This window comes from Scyliorhinus torazame, chromosome 1 (genome assembly GCF_047496885.1).
Source record: "Scyliorhinus torazame isolate Kashiwa2021f chromosome 1, sScyTor2.1, whole genome shotgun sequence".
Lineage (NCBI taxonomy): Eukaryota > Metazoa > Chordata > Chondrichthyes > Carcharhiniformes > Scyliorhinidae > Scyliorhinus > Scyliorhinus torazame.
In genome coordinates, this window is record NC_092707.1 from 153,969,373 (window position 1) to 153,989,786 (window position 20,414).

Genomic DNA, 20,414 nt, shown 5'->3' on the forward strand with positions numbered 1-20,414 from the left:
CCAGGTGACTTATCCACCTTCAGACCTTTCAGTTTCCCCAGAACCTTCTCCTTAGTGATGGCCACTGTACTCACCTCTGTCCCCTGATTCTCCTGGAGCTCTGGCATCCCACTGGTGTCTTCCACCGTAAAGACTGATGCAAAGTAGCTATTCAGTTCATCTGCCATTTCTTTGTTTCCTATTATTACTTCTCCAGCCATGTTTTCCAGTGATCCAATGTCTATTTTTGCCTCCCTCTTACCTTTTATATATTGAAAAAAACTCTTCCTATCTTCTTTTATGCTACTAGCTAACTTGCACTCATAATTCATCTTCTCTCCCCTTATTGCTTTTTTAGTTGTCCTCTGCTCGCTTTTAAAGGCTTCCCAATCCTCTGGCTTCTCATTATTCCTCGCCACTTTGTGTGCTTTTTCTTTTTCTTTTCTTCTGCCCTTGACTTCCCTCATCAACCATGGATGCCTTGTCCTCCCCTTAGCATGTTTCCTCCTCCTTGGGATGAATGTCTGCTATGCCTCCCGAATAACACCCAAAAACTCCTGCCATTGCTGTTCCACTGTCTTCCCTGCTAGGCTCCTTTTCCAATCAAATCTGGCCACCTCTTCACTCATGTCTTTGTAGTTACCCTTATTTAATTGTAATACTGTTACATCTGATTCCAGCTTCTCCCTCTCAAACTGCAGGGTAAATTCTATCATATTGTGGTCACTGCTCCCTAAGGGTTCCTTCACCTTAAGTTCCCTAAACATGTCTGCCTCATTACACATCACCAAATCCAGAATTGCCTGTTCCCTTGTGGCCTCTACCACAAGCTGCTCCAAAAGACCCTCTCTTAAACATTCCACAAATTCCTTTTCTTGGGATCCACTCCCAACCTGATTTTCCCAGTCCACCTGCTTACTGAAGTCCCCCATGATTATTGTGGCCTATGTCATTGGCTCCTTTGGGGGTGGCGAAGGCATTTTTGGTGTTTATGGAGCAGATTGGAGGGGGGGACGGGGGTGGGTGGGTGCAGATCCATAGTGGTTCATGTACCCGGGAGATAAGAAATTCTCGTTCTTCTCTCCAGTCCACAAGGTTTATTCCAGGATCAACATTTTCTGGTAGATAGGTCTCTTCTCCCTTGGGTGAGGAAAGCGGAATACTTGGCTATTGTAATTTTGGAGCATGCTCCGCATCTGGTGGACTTGGTTTTGAAGTCGGGTCCCGCTCAGCGTCTGCCGTGGAGGTTGGATGTAGGGTTATTGGCGGAGAAGATGTTCTGTGGGCGTATGTCGGGTTCAATAAGAATGCATCTGTCTCACCCTCCATGCCCTAGGAAGTCTTGAAGGCGGTTACTAGAGGAGAGATAATATCATATAAGGTGCATATGGATAGAGAGATAAGGGTGGAGTGGCAGAGGTTGGTGGATGCATTGGGCAGCATGGTGGTACAATGGTTAGCACTGCTGTCTGACGGCACCGAGGTTCCAGGTTTGATCCCAGCTCTGGGTCACTGTCCGTGTGGAGTTTGCACATTCTCCCCGTGTTTGCGTGGGTTTCGCCCCCACAACCCAAAGATGTGCAGGATAGGTGGATTGGCCACGCTAAATTGCCCCTTAATTGGAAAAAATTTATTGGGTACTCTATATATATATTTTTTAAAAGGTTGGTGGATGCTAGCCTGGAGGATATTCGTGTGACCCAACCCCGGTGCTCCTAGCGAGCAGGAAGAAGCTGCAGACACAGTTCGGTCTGTTGTCCACGGGCAAGGTGGTGTGCCAGCTGCGGTGTTCAATAGGGATTTTAAAAAGAAAAATTTAGAGTACCCAATTAACTTTCCAATTGAGGGGCAATTTAGCGTGGCCAAACCACCTCCCTGCACATCTTTGGGTTGTGGGGGTGAAACCCACGCAAACACGGGGAGAATGTGCAAACTCTACACACAGTGTCCCAGAGCCGGGATCGAACCTGGGACATCGGCGCCGTGAGGCAGCAGTGGTAACCACTGTGCCACCGTGCTGCTCTAAAAAGGGATTTTTTTACGAATATGAGGAGAAGGCTTTTAGCCCATCAGCTGAGGCAGTAGGTTGCTTACTCGGAGATTATTCAGGTTGAGGATTTGGGAGGCAGCTTGGTTACCACCCTGGATAAAGTCAATGATGCGTTTTAGGTTTTCTGCAAGGGTAGCTATAGGTCGGAGCCCCCGGTGAGAGGGTTGGATACTTCGACATTTTTAGATGGATTGGCTTTTCCAGCAGTGGGGAGTGAGAGATGGGAAGAGTTGGATGCCCCGTTAGGCCCTGAGAAAATTTTGATAGGTACTGGTCGGATGCAGACTGGTAAAGCTCCCGGGCCTGATGGGTTTCCTGTCTAACTTTACAAGAAGTTTGCGGATCAATTGATCCTGCTGCTGGTGGATATGTTAAATGATTCTTTGTCCCAGGGCTCTTTTTAAAACATTTTTTATCCCATCCTTACAATTACAAAGCCAATGGGCAGAGTGGACAGAGCAAACCCTTAATCCATCTGATTGCTTGCTCCAAAAAACTATTCAAATTGAACACAATTCATGGTCTCCACAAGAGAGATAGACAAGATCCAAGCTGACAAGAAAAGGCATTGCCCTCATCTTGGACTTGGTCTGACGTTTGATCTTAGCCAAAAGGCTGAGAAGTGATGTCCTGGGGATATTTGCCCGCTACACTTTTGCAGGCTTCTATGTCCCGTCTGTTGAAGAAGGATAAAAACTAAATGGAGTGTGGGTGATAGCGGCCTATCTTCTTTTGAATGTTAACGCCAAGATGCTGATTAAGTTGTTGGCATTGAGGCTGGAGCCCTGTCTCCCTGGGGTGATTGCAGAGGATCAGACAGGCTTTACTAAGGGTCGGCAATTGTCAGCCAATATTTGGCGGATGTTGAATATTGTTCTCTCTCCTTCCACTAGAGCGGTTTCTTTTCGGGGGTAGGAGACAGGTGCGAGCAGTGTGTCAGGGGGCAGCCAACCACACACATGTGTTCTGGTCATGTCCCAACCTGGTAAGCTTTTGGGTCTCCTTCTTTAGCACCATGTCAGCGATTCTGAATATTGATTTGGTGCCTTGTCCTTTGGTGGCCATTTTCGGCATGCCGGAATTGCCAGGGCTGCAAACGGGGGGGGTGAAGGTAGATGTCCTCGCCTTCGCTTCGTTGATTGCCCAGAGACAAGTTCTGCTCGGGTGGTGGTCTCCTACTCCACCCAGCGCCTCGGTATGGTTGGGTGACCCTATGGAATTTATGTACCTGGAGAAAGTCAAGTACACCGTCGGGGTCAGGTGAGGGGTTCTACCTGAGATGGCAGTCATTCATTGCCTACTTTAAGGAATTAGTCACCGTCAGTTGCTAGGAGCGGGGGTGTGGTTAGGTGGCGAGGGAGGGGGGCTGGTTGGGTTTTATTTTTCCTCTCTTTTGTGGGTGAGGTGTGAGGCACGATCAATTTGACTGGGGACGAAGTTGAATCCAAACTGAGGCTTTATTAGTATCAGATGTGTGGCCCCCCACAGCAGCTGGCGAAATGGCTGCAAGCTGGAGGCAACGCATATTTCATAGATTATCATAGAATTTACAGTGCAGAGGGGGGCCATTCGGCCCATCGAGTCTGCACCGGCTCTTAGAAAGAGCACCCTACCCAAGGTCAACACCTCCACCCGATCCCCATAACCCAGTAACCCCACTCAAGACCAAGGGCAATCTTGGACACTAAGGGCAATTTATCATTGCCAATCCACCTAACCTGCACATCTTTGGACTGTGGGCGGAAACCGGAGCACCTGGAGGAAACCCACACACACACGGGGAAGATGTTCAGACTCCGCACAGACAGTGACCCAAGCCGGAATCGAACCTGGGACCCTGGAGCTGTGAAGCAATTGTGCTATCCACAATGCTACCGTGCTGCCCCACCTCCTGGGCAGAGCTAGCATGCAGGGGCCACAGGTGAACCTGTAGTGCAGGTTCTACCGTACAACCTCTAATATCAGAGCACAGTGGTTTACCACATTCACCCCCTGTTAAAATTGAGTTCGGCGGGGGTGGTGGATAACTATATACAATTAGAAATTTTAATATTTACAGAGCAGCAAAAAAAAATGTCTCTTGGCAGGCCGGTCAGAGGTTCAGCCGGTCCCGTGCCTTGATGGTCCTTTGAGGTCGGCGAAGTGGTGACTGCGATGTTGGCGCTGTCGTGGTCGAAGTTGACTCCGGGAGCGTGCTGAAATCCTCTTCATCGACGGGCGTGGGCGGGGGAGGACGGACGGTCCTGGGGGGGGTGATGGGAGTGGCGGGGGAGGGGAGGGTGGCACCGGGGGCGACGGGGGTGGTGTGGGGGTGGAACCTGCTGGTGCCAGGTCCCTGAGGGAGATGGTATCCTGGCGGCCATCGGGGAACGCCACGTAGGCGTACTGTGGGTTTGCGTGGAGTAGGTGCACCCTCGCCACCAACGGATCCGCCTTGTGGAGCCGCACATGTTTACGGAGAAGCACGGTTCCCGGAGCTGTGAGCCAAGTTGGGAGTGATACCCCGGATGTGGACTTCCTGGGGAAGGCAAAAAGACGTTCATGTGGTGTATTGTTAGTGGCAGTGCAGAGTAATGAGCAAATGGAATGTAGTGCATCAGGGAGGACCTCTTGCCAGCGGGAGGTCGGGAGATTTCTGGACCGCAGGGCCAGCTGGACGACCCTCCATACCGTCCCATTCTCCCTTTCTACCTGTCCGCTTCCCCGGGGGTTGTAGCTCGTTGTTCTGCCGGAGGCGATACCCCTGCTGAGCAGGAACTGGCGTAGCTCATCACTCATGAATGAGGATCCCCTGTCACTGTGGATGTAGGCGGGGAAGCCGAACAGAGTGAAGATAGAATTAGGGGCTTTAATAACGGTGGCAGACGTCATGTCGGGGCATGGGATGGTGAAGGGAAACCGGGAGTATTCATCGATCACACTGAGGAAATATGTGTGTCGATTGGAGGATGGGAGGGGGCCTTTGAAATCCACGCTGAGGCGTTCAAAGGGGTGGGAGGCCTTCACCAGGCGCATGCAGTCCGGCTGGTAGAAGTGCAGCTTGCAATCCGCACAGACCTGGCAGTCCCTGGTGATTGTCCTTACTTCCTCGATGGAGTAGGGCAAATTTTGTGCCTTAATGAAATGGTACAACCGAGTGACTCCTGGGTGACAAAGGCTGTCGTGCAGGATCCGGAGTCGGTCCACCTGTGCGCTGGCACATGTACCTCGGGTTAGGGCATTTGGGGGCTCGTTGAGTTTGCCAGGGCGATAGTTAATCTCATAGTTATAGGTGAAGAGCTCGAACCTCCACCGCAAGATTTTATCATTTTTGATCTTGCCCCGCTGTGTGTTGTTGAACATGAAGGCTACCGACCATTGGTCAGTGAGGAGAGTAAATCTCCTGCCGGCCAGGTAATGCCTCGAATCTCGCACAGCCTCAACGATAGCCTGGGCCTCATTTTTGACAGCCGAGTGCCGAATTTCAGAGGCTTGGCGGGTGTGGGAAAAGAATGCCACGGGCCTGCCTGCTTGATTGAGGGTGGTGGCACGGGCGACGTCCGATGCGTCGCTTTCTACTTGGAAGGGAAGTGTTTTGTCTACAGCGTGCATTCCAGCTTTGGCAATGTCAGCTCTGATCCGGGCGAAGGCCTGTTGGGCCTCAGCCGTCAGGGGGAAGTGAGTGGACTGTATGAGTGGGCGGGCCTTGTCCGCATAGTTTGGGGCCCACTGCGCATAATATGAGAAGAAGCCCAGGCAACGTTTGAGGGCCCTGGGGCAGTAGGGGAGGGGGAGCTCCATGAGGGGACGCATGCGGTCGGGATCGGGCCCCAGAACTCCATTCTGGACCACGTAGCCGAGGATGGCTAAGCGGTTTGTGCGGAACACACACTTCTCCTTGTTATACGTGAGGTTGAGGAGAGTGGCGGTGCGGAGAAATCTAGCAAGGTTGGCGTCGTGGTCCTGCTGGTCATGGCCGCAAATGGTCACATTGTCTAGGCCCGCAAACCGTACCAGTCGACCATTCGGTCCATCTCCCTTTGGAAGACCGAAACCCCATTGGTGACGCTGAAGGGGACCCTAAGGAAGTGATATAGCTGGCCGTCTGCCTCAAAGGCAGTGTATGGCTGGTCCGATTTACGGATGGGGAGCTGGTGGTAAACGGATTTCAGGTCCACCGTTGAGAAGACCCGGTACTGTGCAATCTGGTTAACCATATCAGATATGTGTGGGAGGGGGTACGCGTTGAGCTGCGTGTACCTGTTGATGGTCTGGCTGTAGTCCAAGACCATTCGGTTTTTCTCCCCAGATTTAACCACTACCACTTGAGCTCTCCAGGGGCTGCTGCTGGCCTCGATGATGCCTTCCCGAAGCAACCGCTGGACCTCGGACCTGATGAAGGCCTTATCCTGGGTGCTGTACCGTCTGCTCCTGGTGGCGACGGGTTTGCAATCTGGAGTTAGATTGGCAAAGAGGGAAGGAGGATCGACCTTTAGGGTCGCGAGGCCGCACACAGTGAGGGGTGGTAAGGGTACGCCGAATTTAAGGGTCAGGCTCTGGAGGTTGCATTGGAAGTCCAGGCTGAGGATAAGTGCAGAGGTTAGGGAGGACGTAGAGGCGAAAGCCGTGGGACTCTACACCTTGGACTGTGAGCGTGACCGTGCAGTACCCCCGGATCGCTACGCGATGGGATCCGGAGGCCAGGGAGATTTTTTGATTGGTAGGGTGTACCTTAAGGGAGCAGCGCCTTACCGTATTTGGGTGTACAAAGCTCTCGATGCTCCCGGAGTCCAATAGGCAGGAGGTCACATGGCCGTTGACTTTCACGCTGGTGGATGCATTGGTCAGGTTATGTGGTCGGGACTGGTCGATTGCCATGGAGGCGAGCCATGGTTGATCGTCGGGTAGTGAGGCAGCCATTGAGTTGAGGTCCTGGAACGCCGTTGGTGTCCATGTGCTGCGGGGGAGACAAGGTGATGGCGCCCGGAGATCCTGCGGGGTTACAAAATAGCGGCACCCATGGAATGCACATTGCGGGGGTGGAGCAAGATGGCGGCGTCCATGAAACGGACGTGTTGCGCGTAGGAGAAGATGGCGGCACCCATTGGTCGCACATGGCCTGGGGAGGAGAGGAGGATTGCGGCGCACATTGTCCGTGACCGGGGGGGGGGGGGGGGGGGGCGGGGGGCGACCGTGGCCGCTGAACGGGCCTGGCACACCGCAGCGAAGTGGCCCTTCTTCCCGCAGGCCTTACAAAGGGCAGCGTGGGCCGGGCAGCGTTGGCGGAGGTATTTTTGCTGGCCACAAAACTAGCATCGGGGCCCCCCCGGGGATCGCTGGCTGGTGCATAGCGCAGGCGTATTGGGTGGGTAGCGTCCCCGCTGAGGCGGCTGCGTGTGGGGCCCATGAAGCGTAGGAGGAGTGGGCCACGCGGTTGGGGGCGTAGGACTGGACATTTCGCAGGGCGACCGTCATGAAGAGCGCTAGTGTTTTAGTCTCTGCGAGGTCGCGCGTGGCCTCTTCTCGGAGCCGCTGCCTGATAATATCAGACCCAATCCCAGTCACAAAAACGTCCCACATAAGGAGATCTGAGTGCTCCTTAGCTGTAACGTCCTGGCAGTCACAGTCCCGAACTAGTGGGATCAGGGCCCTCCAGAAGTCCTCGATTGACTCACCAGGTAGTTGAGCACGAGTTGCGAGCGCGTACCTGGCGAAGAGCGTGTTCGTCTTTTGTTCATAATTTTCTCTGAGTTGAGTCATGGCATCAGCGTAATTGGGCGCATCCTGGATCAGCGGGAAGACTTTGGAACTGAGTCTGGAGTACAATATCTGGATCTTCTGAGCCTCTGGAACAGGGGTCGGCGCCGTGTTGATATACGCTTCAAAACAAGCTAGCCAGTGCTGGAAGTCCTTTCTGGCGTCGCTTGAGTGTGGATTCAGCTGCAGGTGATCTGGTTTAATACGGAGGTCCATCTTCTGAATCTGATACTAATAAATTGAGGCACGATCAATTTGACTGGAGACGAAGTTGAATCCAAACTGAAGCTTTATTAGTATCAGATGTGTGGCCTCCCACAGCAGCTGGCGAAATGGCTGCGAGCTGGAGGCCACGCATATTTATACCCCGCCTCCTGGGCGGAGCTAGCATGCAGGGGCCACAGGTGAACCTGTAGTGCAGGTTCTACCGTACAACCTCTCATATCAAACACAGTGGTTTACCACAAGGTGCATACATTTGGTTATGTTTTTGTTACGTAGTTCAGTGTTACATCCGTTGTTTATGATGTTGGCGTTGTTATAAAATTTATTGTAAATGGAAAATATTTATGTTTTAGTTATGTTGATTGAGGAATAAATATTGACTCAGATACCAGGAATAACTCCCCTGATCTTCCTCAAAATAATGCCATGGGATCATTTACATCCTCACCCAAGAGGACTGACAGGGCTTTGATCTGAACTCTCATCCAACAAGTGACTACTTCAACAGTGCAGCAACCCTCAGAATGCCAAGCCTTGGTTTTTGTCCTGAGGTCGATGGAATGGGAGTTGAACCCACAACCTTCTAACTCAGAAGCAAGAATGCTACCATCTGAGCCACAGCTGGCACCTTAAATTTATCAGGGGAGAGTGCTTAAGGAGGTGGCTCTGGAAATAGTGGATGCATTGGTGGTCATCTCCGGGATTCTATAGACTCTGGAACTGTCCCTGCATATTGGGGGGTAGCTCACGTCACTCCGATATTCAAAAAGGGAGGTAGAGAGAAAGCAGGGAATTATAGACCAGTAAGCCTAACATCGGTAGTTGGGAAAATGCTTGAATTCATTATCAAGGACTTTATAGCGGAACATTTAGAAAGCAATGGCAGGATCAGTCAGAGTCAGCATGGATTTATGAAGGGAAAATCATGCTTGACAAATATGTTGGAGTTCTTTGAAGAGGTAACCAGCACAGTCGACAAGGGGGAGTCAGTCGATGTGGTATATTTGGACTTTCAGAAGACATTTGACAAAGTCCCGCATAAGAGATTATTGTGCAAAATGAAAGTGCATGGGATTGGGGGAAATGTATTGAGTTGGATAGAAAACTGGTTGGAGAGAGGAAACAAAGAGTAGGGATTAATGTATCCTTTTCAAATTGGCAGGCAGTAATTAGTGGGGTACCACAGGGATCAGTGCTGGGACCCCAGCTATTCACATATATATTAATGATTTGGATGAGGGAACAAAATCTAACATCTCAAAGTTGGCAGATGATACCAAATTAGGTGGGAAGGTGAATTGTGGCGAGGATGCAGGGATCCTACAGCAAGATCTGGACAGGTTGGGCGAGTGGGCAAACCAATGGTAGATGCAGTATAATTTGGAAAAGTGTGAGGTTATTCATTTTGGAAGCAAAAACAGGAAGGTAGATCACTACCTGAATGGTTGTAAATTGGGAGAGGGGAGTGTGCAGTGGGATCTGGGTGTCCTTGTGCACCATTCGCTGAAGGTAAGCATGCAGGTGTAGCAGGTGGTAAAGAAGGCTAATGGTATGTTGGCCTTCATTGCAAGAGGTTTTGAGTATAGAAGCAGGGATGTGTTGCTGCAATTGTACAGGGCCTTGGTGAGGCCACACTTGGAGTATTGTGTGCAGTTTTGGTCTCCTTCTCTGAGGAAGGATGTTCTTGCTCTCGAGGGAGTGCAGTGAAAGTTTACCAGTCTGATTCCAGGAATGGCGGGACTGTCATATGAGGAAAGATTGACTAGGTTGGGATTGTTCTTGCTGGAGTTCAGTAGAATGAGGGGGGATCTCAGAGAGACTTATAAAATTCTAACAGGACTAGACAAGGTAGATGTAGGGAAGATGTTACCAATGATGGGTGTGTCCAGAACCAGAGGTCACAGTCTGAGGATTCAGGGTAAACTATTTCGGACAGAGATAAGGAGACATTTCTTCACACAAAGAGTGGTGAACCTGTGGAATTCATTACCACAGGAAGTGGTTGATGCTAAAACTTTGAATATACTCAAGAGGTGGCTGGATATAGCACTGGGGAGAATGGGATCAAAGGCTATGGGGAGAAAGCAGGATTAGGATATTGAGTTGGATGATCAGCCATGAGCGTGATGAATGGCAGAGCAGGCTTGAAGGGCCAAAAGGCCTCTTCCTGCTCCTATCTTCTATGTATCAGTAAAAACCTTTCACAAATGATACATGGATGAAATATAAGAAAATGCAAGAATAAAAGCAACAATGGGACAAACCATGTGGAATCAAGAGCTTCACAATATTAAGTCGATTGGAACCCCGGCAATACATTAATCAAGGCATTACAAATGGGCCTTCATAAGTCATGTAGAAGGATAAATACTGGGGTGATGTGAAGAGACTGATCAAATGCAAAAGAGCTATCTCTGTATGGGGATATTAATCACAGGCTACCTGGAATGTTCATTAGTAATATTGTGCTATGAATAAATTAATGTGTGCAGTATATATATTTTATGTGCTGCAATATGATTAAGTTAATTATCAAAATCCAATCAACCATGAATTATCAAACTGCACACAATTCTGATGAGCCTGAAAAGCAGAAAACACGAAATGCCTTCTTTCCATCAAAACTGTTTGTTTCCTCAGACCAGTAGCAATTTGATCCATCACAGAAAGAAGCTAAACGAAGTGAAAAAGGTTAAGCGTAGACTCACGAGAATGTCACCAAGGCTGACAGGGTAACTGATATGAAGGAATAATTTAAAGGTTAGGGCTTTTTTCCACTGAAGCTGAAAAAAGATAGGGGTGACTTGATAGAGATTATGGAACCATAGGGCACAGAAGGTCATCGTTTGGTTCATCTTTGAAAGGGCTATCCAATTCGTCCCACTTTCCCTGCAAATGATCTCCTCTCGAGTATTTATCACTTTGAGATAATTAAAGAGTGAGCTGAGGGAAGTAACAATATATTGTTTTCACTGATCAGTGCAATGGTAAAATGAGTGGGGACAACGTTAGGGAAGCTGGCTTTACTCAAAAGATGGAATGTGGAACTCTCTCCCACAAACCACTATTGTTTAGCATCCACATTTTCTTTTAAAATGGAAGTGGATACTTGCTTGGAAAAGAGGACTATCATAGCATAGAAAGAGTGAGCAGTCGAGTGAAATTAGACCGGGCAGGATAGTAAATGACAAGAGTTGAATTTTGAAGGATATTGAAAGTAGGAGAGTGGAACTGAAATGGGTGGAATATTAAAAGGTATATGGAATAAGTAGGAGAGTGGAATTAGATTATGTGGGATATTACAGAATCCGGGGAGCGAACTGAAGTGATTGATTGGACTGTGTGGGGCAAGAAAGAGTTTGGGGAATGAGTGTTAAGAGCAGATTGAGACTAGGTTGGTTGTGGGGAGCGAGTAGGAATGTGGAATTAGACCCACAGCTCATGTGGGGTAAAATGCCAGCACAATTTGCTTCCGTGCTGGGGACCATTCTGTGATCCTGGGGAAAGGTTCTGTGGAACCTCTTGCTGTGCCTCCAAAGTGAAGCAAGTAAAACTCCAAAATTTCTATTGTATTCATCTCTAAGCACTTGCCTTCCTGGGTGACAGGTTTCCATGGAGTCATTCAGGAACCACGCAGTTTCACACAGACTTAATCAACACTATCTGTTCCTCACCAGATATTCATCCAGTTCTATTTAAAAGGTGTTAATTGGGACAATAAACTGCTTTGGTTGAAATGTATTCCACAGAATACTATTTTATGAGGAGGAAGTTCTCTTTGATCTTAAGTTTGCTCAGCGCTTGTTCATTATGTGATTGATGTGGTTAACCTTTTGGGTACTTTGCGATGAGTTCTCTTGATTTTTATTCAATTCGACGAAAGGTCTAAGCTTAAAACACATTTCATGTACTTGCCTTTTATATCGCAAGTCTGCCAGAGTTTAGGGATCTGACTGTATAGAATGACACCCCCAATCGCAGTCAGATTGGAGATGACTGGGTAATTCTCCTGGTGGCTGCACTGCTGTAAATGACAGGCATTGATTTTAAAGCAGATAATTTGTATGATACAATTATCCTCCACTCGCTGCATTTTGCTTTTATCGGGCGACGTTGCTGTCGATTCGGTCACGAGTTCCGTTTGTTGTAGCTGGTAGTGCATTTTAAAATGTAATTTGTAGACTATTTGCTGTGGTGTGAAGAATAAACAGACTCTGCTGTAAAATAAACAGTTTGCTCTGAGTCCTGTCTTAAGTCCTGCCTCACCTCATTCGGTGGCAGTGCACGGCTTGGTTAGTAGCATTCTCACCTCCAAATCAGAAGGTACAAGTGTCACTCCAGGACTGGAGCACAAAAATCCAGGCGAACACTCCAGTGCAGTGTGCTGGGAGGGCTGTACTGTCAGAGCTACCCTTTCTCAAATGAAATGGCCCTATCTGCCCTCTCAGGTGGATGTGCAAAATCTTATGGTACTTTTCCAAAGAAGAGCAGGGGAGTTATCCCTGGGTGCCCTGGCCAATATTCGTCCCTCAATCAACATCACAAAACCAAACTACCTGCTCATTATTACATTGCTATTTGTGGAAGCTTGCTATGCATAAATTGGCTGCTGTGATTCCTACATTATTACAGTGACCACATTTCAAAAGTACATAATTGGTTGTAAAGCATTTTGGGATGTCCTCTGGTTGTAAACGGCCAATGTAAGTGTTTTAGTAACTCATTAGCTAACACGATGGTGTCAACAGGTATTGTGCAGAAATCTGTCGAAATCTGTTTAGATATTATTCTGCTTTTAATAGTTACTGAGAGACTTCTGTAGCAAACTAAGGAATAGTCAAACTTGAGCTGGAGCATGAAAACTTACATTCCAGGAATTGTGTCTGTCAGACTTGCTGCCTTATGAGAGAGCAGATAGAAAACCTGACTGTGGGTCAAAAGGGTACAACATTTAACAATATAGTTCCCATTGCACGCAGTGAGTGTGTTGACCTGCTAGAAGCAGTGGACAGTAAAACTAATCACCATCTCCTGGTCATTAAAAAGCAATTGGATTGGGTTTGTTTATTGTCACGTGTACTGATGTACAGTATTTTTCTGCAAGCAGCTCAAACAGATCATTTAATACATGAAAATAAAATAAAAAGAAAATACATAAAAGGGCAACAATAGGTCCACAATGTAAATACATAGACACCGGCATTGGGTGAAACATACAGGAGTGTAGTATTGGTGGGAGATGTAGCTTTCACTTGGTTCTTTGATGACCAATGGACATGCAACAGAAAGTGGGAGAGTATTGCAGGAAAGGCACACAGCAGTGAGAGACTTTCTATAGTCCTGACAGGGGTAAACACCCATCCACAAATACTATACAGGGAAATAATGAGGTGTAAAGAACTGGCAAAAATGGCTAACATGGTTAATACGTTATAACCGCATCTTTGTATTGGCAAACGATTTTGGAGTTTGTTTGCACCATTTGCCCCACGGAGATGATTACTGGTGGTAAATGTGAATGCTGTAAGTGATCCGGCCATTACTTTGCTTTTTTAAAATTTAGAATACCCAATTATTTGTTTCCAATTAAGGGGCAATTTAGCGTGGCCAATCCACCCAACCCACCCATTTTTCTGTTGTGGGGGTGAGACTTACGCAGACACGGGGAGAATGTGCAAACTCCACACAGGCAGCATCACTTTGCTTTTGATAGTCTGCTCTCACCCTCCCCAAAGTGATTCTGTTGTTTGGACATTGGTTGTACGGACATTGGTGTTGGTTGTTTGAAAACTCCAGGCCCTACATCACCATTCAAGCTAGGAGACCAGATTGACTGGGTATCAGGGAATATCACTACCTGCACTACAGTGTCATTAATATCCTAAACACTTTGCCATGTGATGGTCAGCAATCTAATCTGATACCCTCTCATCTTTACTAAATTCTGTTCATCCATCTCATCAACTCTGCTCTTAACTCCAGCCTTATTATGAATCTCCATACCCATGCTTCAACAAATCCACAATATCACACTTCAAATCCACAATATCACACTTCAACCCCAATGCCTAAAAATAATACCCATGTTTGAATTGATGAGGAATTGTTCTGGTTAGCTAATGTTAATAAGCTTGTTAAACCAATAACATTTCACACATACGTCATCCTTAAGAAACAAATTACTCTTTACCTTACGTTCTCCTCTTATGAATATGAGAGGCATTCTGGTGGAGGGCCATTTACTTCTTGGGGGTAATGGTTTGTCACAATTCCACAAGATAATAATCTAGGATCAAAATAGCAAAGATTATTTTACAGGTGGCTGTAAATGATATAAAATGAGCTGAGACTGCAAAACGTTTGTGGTCAACATGGTATCTTTATTACAACAATATATCTTGGTACATTGAGTCCCTTAGTTATTCTTCCACCGAAGGCTTTAACAGAATAAAAATTTCTCACTCTGAAAAAAAACGACATAAAACTGTCCATGAGTAAAAACAGGGTTGTAAAATAGGACTGTAGGCTGCACAGAGGACCATAGGACCACAAAGAACCATCGGCTGCTCTCCCCTTTGAGAGCTGACTGGTGGCGATTTAACGGATGCTCACTACACCTCAGGACAGAAGCATGGTTGAGTAGGCGGGGCCTTCATAAATAACCTCAGCCAGTTCAGGAATTGAACCCATAGTGCTGGTGTCACTCAGCATCACAAAACAGTCGTCCAGCCAACTGAGCTAACCAACCCCCTGAAAAAAAGGACTGTGAATAAAAATGAGTGGGCCTGATTTAAAGTGCAAAAACAGAGTCCCGTTTTACACGTGTACAGGGCTTCTTTTTCGGCGCCTGCAGCGCTGAGAATGACCCCACTATCAAATGGGATTTTTTTTTTCAGGTCTCATTCAGGAACGCCAAGGCCACACTTCTCTCATTTCCTGCACTGACGAGCTTAAGATGGCCATTGTTAAATCCCGCCCCGATCTCGTGACCCCCCTTGGGCACCACACCGCAGCCTCCAATCCCCCCCATTACCCAACCTACCTCTGAAGGGGACCTTGAGTCCCCCTCACCCCACCTCTTAAGGGCAGGACACCCCCGGGCCCGATCCCTGCCACGGGCAACCTAGGGCACCACGGCATTGCCGGGTGGCCTGGGTAATGGTGCAAGGCTGGCAGTGTCACGGTGCCTGGGTACCAGCAGGAGTGCCATGGTACCACCCTGCCAACAGCCTGACCGCTCAAGTCAACTCTGATGGCCTGGGAGAACCCCCCAGATGCCTTTACAGCTGTATGTGTGGACCAGTCCTAAACAGCACCATGGCGAGGTCTCCCAGGCACAGGATCCATTCCCAGGCCTCGGACAAATCGGGCACATGACATATTAGGCTCATGCAAATATGTTAATCTCGTTAGATCTCGCGAGGTGTTCTGAGCGTTGCAAATCGCGTGAAAGGCCTCTCACAAGATTTAACGCATCATAGATTATCATAGAATTTACAGTGCAGAAGGAGGCCATTCGGCCCATCGAGTCTGCACCGGCTCTTGGAAAGAGCACCCTACCCAAGCCCACACCTCCACCCTATCCCCATAACCCAGTAACCCCACCCAACACTAAGGGCAATTTTGGACACTAAGGGCAATTTATCATGGCCAATCCACCTAACCTGCACATCTTTGGACTGTGGGAGGAAACCGGAGCACCCGGAGGAAACCCACGCACACACGGGGAGGATGTGCAGACTCCGCACAGACAGTGACCCAAGCCGGAATTGAACCTGGGACCCTGGAGCTGTGAAGCAATTGTGCTATCCACAATGCTACCGTGCTGCATCGTTACATCCTGAGTTGGGCGTGACGAGGCTGTTCGATCAGGAGTGGGATCTTGTGACCTGTTTATAGACACAGAATATGAAAGTCTAATTGAGAACTGTCTTCTCCCGAGTTATAAAGGCAGGTTTACACAAATGGGTTCAATATTATTTGAAGGATAAACACTTAATTCCCTTGAAATCTGCATGTTATAATTTCAACACCAAGGGAGGCACGATAGCACAGTGGTTAGCACTGTTGCTTCACAGCACCATGGTCCCAGATTCAATTCCTGGCTTGGGTCGCTGTCTGTGCGGAGTCTGCACGTTCTCCTTGTGTATCCTTAAAGAAAACCGTTTCCTAACTACCAATTCAGTTCCATGACAAAGCCCTTGGTTAGAATTCACGTGCTTTAGAAATGTTATAACTTGAGTCTGAAGCTGAGATTTTTGCTGAGTCAGAACGATTACCAAACCATTTAAAAGTGGCAAGTGGGACTTGATTCCAGGACTGCCACCCTAATTTCTGCACCCCACAATTTTCACCAGCATGGGATAACCGTGTGCCTAGCGAACCTGCATCCTGCACTCCCAACCTGCTTGACTCCACAGTGGGGTTAGGCATCTCCTAGACCCCCCCTTCCCCCCTCCCCCCCCCCCGCCCACCCCCCCCCCCCCCACCCCCCCCACACACATAATTTCTGTGCAATCTGGCCTGATTCTCCATGACTCGTGGTTTACGGAGTCTGAGCTCACAGTCAAGAATGCATAATGAGGCTTGGCTGTTAGCCCAGACCAAGAAAGCATTAGCCCAGCAGGGGATTCTGTTGAGACAACTGGGGCGAAATTCTCCCCCAACGGCGGGATGCCCGCCGACTGGCGCCAAAGCCGGCGCAAATCAGACGGGCATCGCGCCGGCAAAAAGGTGCGGAAGTCTCCGCATCTTTGGCGGCCTAGCCCCAACATTGAGGGGCTAGGCCGACGCCGGAGGGATTTCCGCCCCGCCAGCTGGCGGAAATGGCGTTTGTTGCCCCGCCAGCTGGCGCGGAAATGCGGCGCATGCGCGGGAGCGTCAGCGGCCGCTGTCAGTTTCCCCGCGCATGCGCGGGAGCGTCAGCGGCCGCCGAAAGTTTCCCGCGCATGCGCAGTGGGGAGAGTCTCTTCCGCCTCCGCCATGGTGGAGGCCGTAGCGGAGGCGGAAGGGAAAGAGTGCCCCCACGGCACAGGCCCGCCCGCGGATCGGTGGGCCCCGATCGCGGGCCAGGCCACCGTGGGGGCACCCCCCGGGGTCAGATCGCCCCGCGCCCCCCCCCAGGACCCCGGAGCCCGCCCACGCTGCCTGGTCCCGCCGGTAAATACCAGGTTTGATTTACGTCGGCGGGACAGGCAGTTTCTGGGCGGGACTTCGGCCCATCCGGGCCGGAGAATCCAGCGGGGGGTCCCGCCAACCGGCGCGGCTGGATTCCCGCCCCCGCCCAATCTCCGGGAGCGGAGACTTCGGCGGGGGCGGGGGCGGGATTCACGGCGGCCAACGGCCATTCTCCGACCCGGCGGGGGGTCGGAGAATGACGCCCCTGAAGTGAATTACTGACGTTGCTTAATTGATACCTTCAAGTAGCTATAATGCGTTACTTTTTCTATGATCTCTTTTTATCAATGTCTCAATATTTATTTGGACAAGATTTAGAGGTGTGAAGTGTTTGAAGTCTCTATCATTGATACTTTAATGGTCTGTGTGATTGACAATTTTATCGTGTTGAAGCAACAGCAGTTTTCTTTTGAGATATGTGAATGGGTGTTTTTTCTCTTGGCAGTTCCACACTTGTCATTGTTATTCTCTCGCACATTGTTTATTTACATGGTGCATACTGGGCAGATGGGCATGGAAGGGGCATTCTTTGGTAGAGTTGGTATGGACAGAACGAGGGGCATGAGAAATAGCATGTGCCCATAAATTGGCATAGAGTTGGTTTGGACAGTATGAGAGGACATCGTGAGTCACTGGCAGCATGCTGGCATTGAGTTGGCATGGACAGTGTATGGGGCCATGGGGGTGGTGCCAAGACACAACGTGACATTAAATTTGCACACAGTAGGGGCGGTACGGTGTTGCAGTGGTTAGCACTGCTGTCTACGACGCTGAAGACCCGGGTTCGATCCCGGCCCCAGGTCACTGTCTGTGTGGAGTTTGCACATTCTACCCGTGTCTGCGTGGGTTTCACCCCCACAACCCAAAGATGTGCAGGTTAGGTGGATTGGCCACACTAAATTGCCCCTTAATTGGAAAAAAAATAATTGGGTACTCTAAATTTGTAAAAGGAAAAAAAAAATTGCACACACTGTGTGAGAGGTCATGGGGAATAGCTGGAGGAGCATACGTTCACATGCAAAGCACAAGGGACCGTGTGTGTTTGTGTGTTTGTCTGTGACTGAGGTGTGAAGGGTCTAAAATGTAACACAACTGGGATGAAGACCCAGACACCATAGGCCACCTCACATTTGCCCTTCCTTTTGGCTGCTTCCAGGGCCAGTGGGTCCAGCTCCATTCCGCACCTGCACCCACCACAACAAAAATTTGTGTACTGGGGATCTTTTTATCGAGGCGGGTCTGACGAGTCGGGAAATGACTACAGTAACCAAAATCCGGCCTTAAGTTTGTGGCATGCCGCATGAGTTGGATTGTGCAAAAGCTCTGGACGGTATAGACTGTTATCATCTTCTTTGTTTGTAGAAACAACACTGATGCAATTTTTAATTCAGATGATAGCTTTTCTAAACCCTTTTTATTCAAATTTCGTCAATCTTCTTTTTTAGCTCAAGGAATCGCGTTCGAATAATAACTTGTATCAAATAATTGTCCCCACCGTTTTTCCAGACTTACCCAATTTCATCATCTCAACGATCCCTCCCATGCCATCCCAATCCCTCATAGAAATAATCTCTGCAGCGCGGGCAACTTTATTGGGGCCCCCTTATCTTCCCCTACTTTAGTTCTTTGAAAGCTCCCCACCCTATCGCTGCCACCATGTTGCACATGCATCACTTGCTACAATTCTCCACCTGTCCCATGTGCATCAGGCACCATCCATCGAATAAACGCACCAATAGACATACCTTTTGAACTGACCAATCAAAACAGTTCAGGCAGATAAAAACTGAGTATGATTATTATTATAGATAACGTAAAATTTACAGCACAGATTTCTGACTTGAATGCCTCCTTCCACTCTACTTTATCTAACCCTACCAACATTTCCTTCTACTCCTTTCTTTCTTATCTAATTTCCTAAAATGGTGATATTTCGTCTCATTATTGTCACATTTGGTTGAATTTTTAAAATTCTTTCACAAGATGTGGGCGTTGCTTGTTGGACCTGCATTTGTTGCCCATCTCTTTTTTAAAACTAAATTTAGAGTACCCAATTAATTTATTTTCCAATTAAGGGGCAATTTAGCATGGCCAAACTCTGCACACCTTTGGATTTTTTTGGGGGGGGGGACAAGACCCACGCAGACACGGGGGGGAATGTGCAAACTCCACATGGACAGTTACCTGGGGCCGGGATCGAACCCGGGTTCTCAGCGCTAACCATTGCGCCACCATGCCACCCCCGAGATGCTGTCGTTTGGATGAGATGTTAGGCTTAAGCCCCAACTGTCCTTTCAGATGTTTGTAAAAATTCAATGGCACTATTTAATTTTTTCAAAGAGCAGGGCAATTCTCCCTGATATTCTGGCCAATATTTATTCTTCAACTAATATCAGTAAAAGAGATAATCTAGCCATTAAGATGTTGCTGTTCAGGAGGTGAAGGACAGATGTGACCGGTGCCAAGAGGACCCGGCCAACCACGCCCACATGCTCTGGTCTTGCCCCAGACTCGCTGGGTACTGGACAGCCTTCTTCGAGGCAATGTCCAAAGCGGTGGGGATGATGGTGGAGCCGTGCCCGAAAGTGGCGGTCTTTGGGGTATCAGACCAGTCAGATCTATTCATGGGGAGGAGGGCGGACGCCCTTGCCTTTGCCTCCCTGATCGCCCGACATAGAATCCTGCTCGTCTGGTGGTCAGCAGCACCACCCAAAGCTGCAGACTGGCTGTCCGACCTATCGGAATTTCTCCAAATGGAGAAAATCTAATTCGCCATCCGAGGGTCGGACGATGGCTTCCACAGAACGTGCGAGCTATTCACCCAATTGTTCCGGGACCAGTTTGTGGCCAACGAACAGGCTGATAAATAATCAAGTAGCTAAGGCCCAGGGGAAAGTAGCCAAAACATGAGAAAAGAGAAGGAAGTAGACAAAGGCCCGGGGGGTGGGGTGGGGAGCACTGCAAGAGGGGGTCGCCAAAATCAATAGAAAAGAAAGATGAACTGCAGGGAGGGAGAGGGTGGGGGGAGGGGTGGTAAAGGGGGGAGGGAGGGACAGCAGGGAGGGGGGGAAAGAAGGAAAGACAGGAGGCAAAGAACAATAGAGGGGAACCAGGGCGTGGGGGTGGGGGTGGGGGGGGGGGGGGTGGGGGGAAAGCACGAGGGAACACAAACTGGAAGGAGAGCACAGAAAATGACAATGACCATGACAAACACAGCAACAGAGAGTGAGAAAGTAGAGGAGGAAGA

General features: G+C 48.9%; 1 protein-coding gene across 2 annotated transcripts in view; it reads right to left on the reverse strand.

The window, feature by feature from the left end:
* Positions 1–20,414, reverse strand: part of LOC140415180 (exostosin-1-like) — a 510,761-nt gene that overhangs the window by 58,234 nt on the left and 432,113 nt on the right. For both annotated transcript variants that reach the window (XM_072501034.1, XM_072501033.1), the window contains exon 7: positions 14,181–14,276. In XM_072501034.1, the coding sequence (XP_072357135.1) occupies positions 14,181–14,276 (96 nt within the window). The remainder of the gene's footprint in view (positions 1–14,180; positions 14,277–20,414) is intronic.